Source organism: Rattus norvegicus, chromosome 12, assembly GCF_021556685.1.
Source record: "Rattus norvegicus strain SHRSP/BbbUtx chromosome 12, alternate assembly SHRSP_T2T, whole genome shotgun sequence".
Taxonomy (NCBI): Eukaryota; Metazoa; Chordata; class Mammalia; order Rodentia; family Muridae; genus Rattus; species Rattus norvegicus.
Genome location: NC_141545.1, coordinates 42,767,662 through 42,778,742, shown reverse-complemented (window position 1 = coordinate 42,778,742; position 11,081 = coordinate 42,767,662). Strand labels below are relative to the sequence as shown.

Below are 11,081 nucleotides of genomic sequence, written 5' to 3'. Positions count from 1 at the left end.
TTCCCGGGAAATGGAAACTGAAAACCCTATTTATAGTTCTGCCGGGCTGGGAGTACACAGGCCTGCACGCTGCAGAGGCAAAAGCTCCTGGGGTCATGGAGCACGAACTCAGGAGCATCCCGGCCTCGAAGCTCGATCAGTTTATAGAGGTTCATCTTCCGGACATCAGCTTCCGTGATGAACTCAGAGAAGTCATCGATGTCCTGTGTATCCTCCTGAAGAATAGATGCTGCAGGGAGTCTTCCCACCCAGTGAGGACCTCCAAAGTGGGAAAGGTGAGCCCTTCTCAGCTTGAGCTGACTGAGATGGGGTGGGAGAGGACTCTCAGAAGGGAGGCTGCAGCCCTGATCCCTCCTCCTCAACTCTGATCACAGTGGGCTGTGGGTTCTTTCCCCAGGCCCCACATCTGTATTGGAGAAGGAGCCTTAGCTACTCTGTTTGTTTCCCACTCCCAAGCCACATCCATTTCTAGACTAAGTCAAATGTGACACAGAGGACAGAACAGACCCTGCCTGCTGTGTGTCTAGATTGATGGACCTTCTCTGGGCTCAGTTCCCAGTCTGTCAAATTGCATTTCATGAGGATGATACCTAACTCTCAGGTTCTGTGAAGGATGCAGTAATGAAATGTTTTTTTCCTTTCTTTCTTTTCTTCCCTTTTGTTTTTGTTGGTTTTATTTTTATCTTTTTTAGTTGTGAGTGGGGGCTCTGTATGCGTTAATGCAGGTTCCCGCAGGACTAAAGAGTAAGTGTCAGATCCCCCAGAGCTGCAGTTACATAGCTGGTTGTCAGCTGGCCTACTTGGGTGCCGGGAACTAAACTGAGGTCATCTGCAAGAACAGCAGACACCTTTTGCGCCACCATTGGGCGTAGGTCTGCGGGATTGAAATAAACCAAGTACACGGGTCACCCTTTTTTCAGCGAGTGTCACCAAGGCTTTACTGAGCTCTCCTTATATATCAGAGGCAAAAGCCGTGGAAAACAACAAGGCAGGTGAAAATCCCCAACCAGGAAAACAGGAAAAGTATGTGTGGTGAAAGTTCTGGCCCAATCAGGGGTACAAACAACTTCTTTTTTTTTTTCCCCCCCGGAGCTGGGGACCGAACCCAGGGCCTTGCGCTTCCTAGGCAAGCGCTCTACCACTGAGCTAAATCCCCAACCCACAAACAACTTCTTAACAACAACAACCAGGAAGGCTCAGTGGGGAGGAAGGGTGCCATGGAAAATCCCAGCCCCAAATCAGGGGCTAAGAGCAGCTCCCAAGGATGTAAACAATTTCTTGCTATAGCAGGCTAAAAGGCTCCGTGAGGGGGGGGGGGGAACACCAAGGTAGGGCCCAACAACCTTTGACAACTGCTCCACCTCTCTGTCCACAAATGTGACAATTTGTAATGCCCTCTCTCAAATGTGGCTGGTGCTCACATGTGTTAGTGACAGTTCTCAGCATTTTATTTATGAAGGCTCTTCTCAGTACGAACTCCTCTTTTTTAAAATGTTTGACTTGTAGATGTTGATCAGTTTTCTTACTTTTCATCTGCTCTATGAGTTTGTATGATATTCCATATGACACTGTGCTACAGTGTCCCCCGTTACTCTTTCTTACTCTTTTCCTTTAGATCTTTACCCTCCCCCACTCCCACACACACTCCCCCTTCTCTCTTTTTCTTTCTTTCTCTCTCTGTCTCTCTCTCTCTGTTCTCTCTCTCTCTCTCTCACTGGAACACACAGATATAGACTCCACAGATAAACATGGATGTTTGTCTTTCTAAGTCTGGTTTATCTTCTGTACCAGGAGGAGATCCAGAACCCTATATTTTCCTACATAGATCCTGATGTCCCTCTTAAGGGCTGACTAGTATTCCACTACACATGTGGCATCTTGCTTTATCCGTTCATCCTTCCATCCATCCATCCGTCCCCCTCAGGAATGGACTCCTACTCTTTTCAGCATCTGGATTGCCCAGCATGGCTGCCCCTGTCCCTTGTCACTCTCATCCTTGTCTTTCAGGGCGGCTCCTCACGCAAAGGCACCACGCTCAAGGGCTGGTCAGACGCTGACCTGGTGGTGTTCCTTGACAGTTTCACTTGCTTTGGGGATCAGTTAAACCGACGCGGAGAGTTCACCAAGGAAATTAAGAAACTACTGTTTGAGGTTCAGCGTGACAGACATATTGGAGTGAAGATCGAGGTCCACAGTTCATGGAGTCCCAACCATCGGGCTCTGAGCTTCAAGCTGAGTGCCCCTGACCAGCAGAAGGAGGTGAAGTTTGATGTGCTTCCAGCCTATGATTTACTGGGTAAGCCAGCCTGCCCGAGAGCCTCAGCTCAGTCTTTTGCATGCCTCCATCCTCCCTCCCTCCTAGTTCCACCTGTGTGTGTGTGTGTGCGTGTGTGTGCATGTGTGTTGCATAGGTGTTTACTTGTGTGTGCACATGTGTGTATATGTGTGTGCACATGCATGTTTCATAGGTGTTTACTTGTGTGTGCACCTGTGTGTATATGTGTGTGCACATGCATGTTTCATAGGTGTTTACTTGTGTGTGCACATGTGTGTTTCATAGGTATTCACTTATGTGTGGGTCTGATCCTGAACCATGGCTAACACAGCTCAGGAGTCATCCATCTTTTTTGAGACCTTGTCTCTCTCTGGTTCAGAATGCACAGGTGAGCCTGACTGGCTGGGCAGAGCCCAGGGACCCTCTAGTCTCCCCTTCTCAGTGCTGGCATTACATTCCTACCCCACCAACACCGGCCTTTTCCCTGAGCCCTGGGATTCCAACGTGGGTCCTCATGCTTACAAGCCAAGCACATTACTGCCTGAGCCATCTCCCCAGCCTACACCTCCGTCCCTGAACTGAAGATGCTTAGCATCTGAGAAGTTCACCCCAAGACAGCATCTCTCCAAAGCTGCACTGAGAGGATTTTAGAAATTTGATAGCGGGGAGAGAGGATCCATCCCAGAAGGACATTAGGTGGCGAGCTGGCTCAGTGAGGGGAGGAAGTCACACTAGCTGCTCCCTTAGCATACCAGTCCCATTCAGGGCTGGCTGTGGGTCTTGTCTTTGTAAACATGAGACAGTAGTGACCTAAAATTGCTAACTTCTCCCAAAGTCTGCTCTCAAAGAATATGGGACCTCATTGCCGTGCAGAAACCTGGGGTGTCTGCAGGAGAGTTTGTGCAGAACTTCTCAGTGGAGCTCTGTGCCCCCTCAGGAAAACTGCAAATGCAGCCACCATTGTCCCAACCACCAACAAGCACACACATTTATGTCATTATACATTAAAAGATCTTACCTTGTCTTTTGACAAAAAAAAAAACCTCAACTATTCAATTTTACCACCTAAGACTTGCAAGCCAGATGCCTTGGTGAAAGCCTGCTAGCTCAGGGAGGCAGAGGAAGCACCCAGCTGACCTTCCTCCTCAGCCAGTGTTCCTGAATGCATCCCCTCTCTCCTGCCATCTCAAAAAAACCTCTTTCAAACTGAATGCCCCTCCCTTCTACTTCCTGTGGGTCTGTCTATCTCTCCTCCTGACTCCCTCTTATTCTCTATGTTTTTTTTTTGGTTTTGTTTTAATAATCCCATGTTCGCTTCCAGTCAACGGGTTGCTTGCTCTGCTACTTGACCTATGGTTGACCTTATTTAATGCTGTTCACAACGTTCAAGCAGAAAGCTCCTGGATTAAAGGTGTGAGCTAAGGCTGAGACACGCTACAACTAAAACCAGGGTTTTTTTCCAGTAACCAATTCAATCTCCAAATTTCCTGCAATAATCTTTCACCAGTCTTGACACAGTGTGTATCTCCAAAATTACAAATTGCCCAACTTGAGGAACACCTCTGAGGACACATTGGGTTCTTGGGGAGCTTAGAGAATGCTTGAGGCTTTTCATCTGGTGACCATGTAGCTCCCTCGCATGTGACCACAGTGTGCTGGTTCCTGTCTCCAGGCCTGCAAGAGAGGCCCTCAGTAGAACAAATTAGGAGCAGGGACTTTGTAGTGTACTGCATGGGTGCTGTCCTGAGGAGTGGTGGGGCAGATGGGTATATGTGGACAGATGCCTGCTGCAGAAACACTCTGCCCTGTTGGTTGAACCCCTTAGCAACTGTCCTTGTCCCCTCGGCGAGGCTGAAGGACCTCAGAAAGGGGCTGAGGTATTCATCTGAATAAAATCTCCTTTTCAGGTCATGTTTGTATCCCCAGGAAGCCCAACCCACAATTCTACGCCAATCTCATCAGTGAGCGCACCTCTCTGGGGAAGGAGGACGAGTTCTCTACCTGCTTCACGGAGCTCCAGCTGTACTTCCTGAATTGGCGCCCAACCAAGCTCAAGAGTCTCATCCGCCTGGTCAAGCACTGGTACCAACTGGTAAGGCATCTGGCCCGGCCACTGTGGGCTTCATCTGAACAGAGTGTAGACACAGGCCAGAGAAAATGTATATGCTAGTTTGCTTTCTGTTGAGGTCATGGCTTTATCACATGACCAAATGTGTCCTGGGAGGGAAAGATATGATTTGTTTACACATCTAAGGCACAATGCATCATGGGGGAAAGTCAAAGGAATAACTAAAGCAGAGACCATGGAGGAATTCTTATCACTGTTTGCTGTCCAGGGCTCGCTCAGTGTGCATTTCTATACAGCCCAAGGCCACATTCCATTCATGGAATCACCACAGTGGTCTGGTCCCACCCTCATCAATCAGTAATCAGTAACATGCCACCCACAAACTGCCCAAAGCTAGTCAGACGGAGGCACTTTCTTGATTAAGATTGACTCCTACCAGATGAGGCTAGCTAGTGCTTAGTTGACAAAAATTAACCAGCACGATTGACCTCTTTTCAACTTGGCACACAAACAAACCACAATCGAACCATAACCTTTCCTTTCTTGCTTATCCCTAAGAGCGCTTGTTATATGACATCATAAACCACAACATAGGTTTAAAAGTTCCAGAATTAAAAACCAAACCAAAAAACAAAAACAAAATAATTCCAACACAAACACAGATTAGACTCTCAACTGTGGACTCATATACAATTAAAACACAAGTTAAATACTTCTTATCCAAATGGGAAGAACCAGGCTTGTCCCAATCAGATCAAAACACAACCAAATCCCAGCAGAGCAAAGGGCTCGGTATCTGACATTTGGGCAAGTCCAGTGTCTCTGGGTCTCCACTGCCACTGAGGCTGCACTTTCACCAAAGGCTTCTCCTGACCTCTCTCAGTGCCAGGGCTCAGCTGCTCTCCGAGGCCCCTTTAGTTCTGCAGTTTTCATGGGACTAATACATCACCTCCAGGGAGACCTCTACACCTCTATACCTCTAGGTAAGACTGCCTTCTGGAGATGCAGTCTTGGGACCCCTGAACAACCGCTGTTAGGATGCATGATTTGCTGAAGAATGGTGTCCTGCACTCAAATAGTAGGCAAAAAGAGCATTTTATTCTGATTCTGCAGGAGTCTAGCATACTGGGGTCTACCATTTACAGAAATGGAGATGCTCAGGTGAGATCACAGGGCCAATTTAAAATTGGAATTCCAATTAGTGGAATTCCAGGGAAGGGTAGGTGACTTTCTTAATAAGTTGGCTCTGTCTCTAGAAACATTCCAGAACCTTTTTTGGGGTGGGGGGGGCTAGAAACTGTTGCTGGGGCAGGTGGCAGGGCAGCTTCTGATGGTGAGGGCAGTTTCTGATTGGAGGTGCTAGGACTAGTGGTTTGTTTTTTTTTTTCCAATAACTGACCTGACTGGACCTGTCCAATTGTGAGAAACAGCAATTCATGCCTAGTCTCCTGATATGCTACTTTGAAGCTCATCATGGTCAGTTCTCTCACACCTACTCTTTGCTGACCATGAGGAAACTCTTTCCAAGAGACTTGGCCCCATGGTGCAGGTTTCTTCTCAATCAGAGCTGATTCTCTGCCCCTGCTGATGAGAAATCACTGATTCTTAATCCAAACACAGCACACAGACAGCCCACATGAGTCTTCGCTTTTCTCTGAGACTTCACACTCCAGCCTCTGCCCCCTGCCTGCCTCTCAGCCCTCCTGTCTTCCATGTTCCCACAAATGGCCCACTAGGCTCTCGGCTCTCCACACCTTTTCTACCCATAGTTCCAAGGTCCTTTCTCAATCCTCCCAAAGAACAACATGGTGGGTCAGTCACCAGTTTCTGTTCTAGTCTGTGCTCACTGCTGTGGTAAAGATGATTCTGGAAGGTAAACTGGGGAGGAGAGGGATTGTCTGCCTCACATTCCTGCACCACACCCCATCACTGAGGGAAGCAGAGGCAGGAACTGAAGCACAGGCCATGGAGGAGCACTGCTAGCTGCCTGATGCCCTTGGGAGATCAGTCTGATTTTTAAAAACACCTCAGGGCCACCTGCCCAGGACAGACAATGCCCACAGTGGGCTGGGCCCTCCCACACTGATTAAGAAAAACCCCCATAAGCTTCACTCCAGGGCAGGCTGATGGAGACATTTTCTCAGTTGTGGGTCATCTTCTCCAGATGGCACTGTCTGTGTCACTTTGGCAAAAAGGATGAAAATTGACAAAAGCAGTGAGAAAAAAACAGTGTAAAAGAAAAAGTGGGTGGAAGGGAATCAGAGAGGATGGGAGGGAAGCAGGGGAGAGTGGAGATGGGGGGAGGTGATGCTGTAGGAGGGACAAGGAGTGGGGAGGAGGATCTGAGAAGAGGGAGGACTCTCCATGGTTGTTCTAGGTGATTTCTTCTAGTCCACTTTCCAATCAGCTAATTCTCTCTTCAGCTGCATCTAATTCACTCTTCCGTGGCTGCTGCTTCATTTGTGTCTTTGGATTGTCCTTCCACCCCTGGCAAACCCTTCATGTGACTTTTTATACTTTGATTTTCATGACTTGTCATGCTATGTCTTTAAATGTGTGATTTCTAGTTATATTCTGAGTGTGTGTGTGTGTGTGTGTGTGTGTTTATACCCATTCATAGAAGCACACGTTGTGTATGTCTGTGCATGTGTGACCATTAGTGTTTGAGGGCAGATCCTCAGTAATGCCTCCTCACCTTATATAATCAGTCAGGGTTTCACACATGACACTCAGTGTGCTGGATCAGCAGTTCTGGACAGTCAGTCACACAGTCCGGGGGAGCCCCATCTCTAATCCCTTGAACTAGGATTATGAGTCAGCTTCCTCAAGAGCCTCACGTTCATGTAGATGCTGGGGATCTGACTTCTAGTTCTCACTTTTGCACAGAGAGGGAGGGAGGCACTTTACCCCTGAGCCATCTCCCTACCCCCTTCCCAGTTACTTCAGAGACCATGAGAAAACTTCCAGAGAGAGCACTCCTTTTGTCCCGCCCCCACCCTCACTCCTAGCTGTCAATCATGGTGTGGTGATTCCTTCTGTGTCTGCTAGTGAATGCTGTCTTTGTGGAGCACACAGGGCCCATCTCTACCACACAGCTCTTGGCTACAGTACAGGAGGGGCCATAGACTGAATGTAAATGACTGGGCCAGGCTGTGTGACAATAAACCTGTAAGGACATCATCAGGTGGCAGCTGAATTGAGCCTGAGAGAAGTGGCTCCCATGCAACAGCTGAGAGCCCTGTTTTTCTCATTGCCTTTCTCTTCTCAGTGTAAGGAGAAGCTGGGGGATCCACTGCCCCCACAGTATGCCCTGGAGCTGCTCACGATCTATGCCTGGGAGCGTGGGGGTAGATTAACTAAGTTCAACACAGCCCAGGGCTTCCGGACAGTCTTGGAACTGATCACCAAGTACAAGCAACTTCTAATCTACTGGACTGTGTGTTATGACTTTCAACACCCAGAGGTCTCCAAATACCTGCGCAGACAGCTCAAAAAACCCAGGTATTCTGTCCCCACATGGCACTGCTCCCCATCAGTACCAGGCTGTTCTTGTGTGAAAGGGGGAAGTGGGAGCTCTGTGTCTATGGAGTAACTCCTGTATTGGGGACTGTCCCTCTGTCAACTGATTGACATGAGGCTATACAGCTCTGGGAGGAGGGGACAGATGCTCTCTTGTCTGCAGATGAGCCTAGACCCAAACAGCAAAGGAAGGGGAGAACACGGAAAGGGAACTGGGATTTTCTCACAGTAACAGCATCATAAGGGCTGTGAGGCTTCTGTGGAAGAGTGGACCAATTACCTGCAAATCATAGAATGATGTGTGACCCTAGGTAGTGACCCGCACTGATCCTGTGTTTGTTCAACTTTTACACCTCATCCTGTGAGACTGGCTGGTCTAACTCTCCCCATCTCACACACAGATCAGAGAGGCTGAGAGTCCTGCCCCAGGACACACAGCTACTAAAGTTAGAGGATTTGAACCCAGGCTATCCAGGTTTGCTGCATGCTATGGGGCAGGGACAAAGGACAACCTTTAAATAGGAGTTCTCTGGTGGGTCCTCCCCTGCCCCTGTGCAGTGGTACCTGGGTCACTGGAGAGCTGCTCAGTTCCTTCCCTTAATGTCGCTCTGCAGGCCTGTGATCCTGGACCCGGCTGACCCAACAGGAAACATTGCTGGTTTGAACCCAAAAGGCTGGAGGCGACTAGCAGGAGAGGCTGCTGCCTGGCTGCGGTACCCATGCTTTAAGTACAAGGACGGTTTTCCAGTGTGCCCCTGGGATGTGCCGGTGAGATCATGTCACCATCCTATCCTTTCCACACACCCTCGTTCTCTTCATCTACGTGGAGAATATTCTCACAAAGACGTGGTCTCCGCACTCCTGTGCAGGCCAGCGGCTCTCCTCATTTTACAGCCATTTTAGCGCCATTCATAGATTCCATGGGCTCACAAGATGGCTCAGTGGGTAAAGGCACTTGCTGCCAACACAGATGACCTGGGTTTGATCCCAGGAACACCTGTGGGAGAAGGGGAGAACCAAATCCCCAAAGTTATCCTATGACCTTCGTCTCTGCTGTTAGGCACATGTACATGGGTGTTCTCTCTCTCTCCCTCTCCCTCTCGCTCTCGCTCTCTCTCTCTCAACACCCAACCATCCCTACACATAGGTTGCCGACACACACACACACACACACACACACACACACACACACACACAAACAGGTCATCCCCATACACACACACAGAGACACACAGGTCACCCTCCCCACACACACAAGTTGCTCCCCCCCAGACACAGACACACAAAAACACAGTAACACACACACACATATACACACAGGTTGCCAACACAGAGACACACACACAGACATACATACACACAGACACATACACACACACACACACACACACAGGTTGCCAACACAGAGACACACACACACAGACATACATACACACAGACACAGACACACAGACACACAGACACACACACACACACACACACACACACACACACACACATACACATGCACACATACATAGACTTGGAGCCACTGGTTCAGGGACACTCAGATAGACTGTAGTGGGGCTGGGGATCCCGTGGATTCTGAAGCCACTCTCGTGTCTATATAGTAGCCTGTCTTCCCTGTGTCATTGTCTCATGGCCAATGGGACTCAGTGGGGCTGTGTCACAGCCACAGAGGCACAACAGGACCTGCATTTGGACCTGTCCCCTCCTGGGGCAGGGTCTGCTTGACACTAGGGAACCAGTGATGCCTTGTGTGCCCTCCAGATGGAGTTTAGCCTGGCTGCCAGGATGTTGGAACCATAACTCGGGTCAGGAAGGAAGTTTGATGAGATAGGGGGGTGGTGATTGAGGAGGAGAGAGGCAGGTCAGGCTGCAGTGGCCTTTAGGACTGTCCCTCTGGCTATGCCCACTCTTTCATTCAATCAATCTGTCACTGACTGAGAGGCTTCCAGGGAAGAGCTCTGTGTATCCTCAAGGGCCTGTGGCCTACTGTGCACCTTCTCAGCAGCCTGACCAAGGGGCCCGGGTAGCTTTCCAGAGCACTCACCTTCAGGCCCCATTTGTGTCCCCTTCCCAGTGAGAACGTAGGCTCCTAACATGTTTGTGTTGTCTCTTACAGACGGAGGTTGATATACCAAGCCAGAATTACTTTTTTCATATTATCTGCCTAATTTTTTGGTTACTGCTTCGATTGATTTTTGGGAAGCATTCTGTATAGACCAAAGTGGCTTGGATATCGCCATCCTCCTGCCTCAGTGCTGGCATGACTGCAGAGTCGGCCTGATGTGCCCTGGATTCCCTCCATCCTCAAGTGGACAAGAACTGTGCATCTGTCGTCCTGTGAGCCCAGCAGGACCTGCCCAGGAGGCTCCAGAGTCAGTCATGGCTTTCTGTGCTGCAGGCCCTTGACCCAGAGAGGGAAGGAAGGTTCCCAAGACCCCAGTGAGGGAGGGCCCAACCTGTGATCAGACTCCAGGCTTCTGACTCCTGCTCTCAACCCCTGTATGGACAGCCTTCCTTACAACCTGCTTCATCTGCCTTGTCCCCTAACAGTGTTCTCTGGGAGACAAGAGATTCAAAAGGGGAGTGTGATGGTTTGTATGTGTTTGGCCCAGGGAGTGGCGCTGTTGGGAGGTGTGGCCCTGTTGGAGTGGGTGTGGCCTTGTTGGAGGAGGTGTGGCCTTTTTGGAATAGACATGTCACTGTGGGTGTGGGCTTTAAGACCCTCACACTAGCTGTCTGGAAGTCAGTATTCTGCTGGCAACCTTCAGATGAAGATGTAGACCTCTCAGCTCCTCCTGCACCATGACTGCCTGGATGCTGCTATGCTCCCACCTTGATGATAGTGGACTGAACCTCTGAACCTGTGTAAGCCAGCCCCAATTACATGTTGTTTTTATACGAGTTGCCTTGGTTGTAAAATCTGTTCACAGCATAAAACCCTAACTAAGACAGAGGGCAACTGCCCAATAGAAAGGTACCCTGAGGCGTGACAGTCGCCTCCTTAGGGAAATTAATCTGTGGCCATGGGGACTGTGTTATGGAACCAGAAATGGAAAAATGACCAGCGAAATGACAGTCTGACCAAGACTTGTATGACTACGAATATCTTGTCCTTAGAACCAGTTTTACTTTTTTATTTAAACACATTCTTTGTCTCCAAGAAAGATCCAGGACCATTAACCACCTCTATTTATTGTCAATTTTAGCTTT

At 49.1% G+C, this 11,081-nt stretch overlaps 1 protein-coding gene across 4 annotated transcripts; it reads left to right on the top strand.

The window, feature by feature from the left end:
• Positions 1-58: 58 nt before the first annotated feature.
• On the top strand, positions 59-10,772 carry Oas1b (2-5 oligoadenylate synthetase 1B). Of its 4 annotated transcripts, XM_087577686.1 has the most exons (7): positions 59-275; positions 2,008-2,296; positions 2,561-2,663; positions 4,183-4,367; positions 7,612-7,844; positions 8,477-8,630; positions 9,988-10,772. In XM_087577686.1, exons 3-7 carry the CDS (start codon positions 2,594-2,596, stop codon positions 10,084-10,086), a joined length of 741 nt encoding a protein of 246 aa, XP_087433812.1. In that variant the 5' UTR covers positions 59-275; positions 2,008-2,296; positions 2,561-2,593; the 3' UTR covers positions 10,087-10,772.
• Positions 10,773-11,081: the final 309 nt, after the last annotated feature.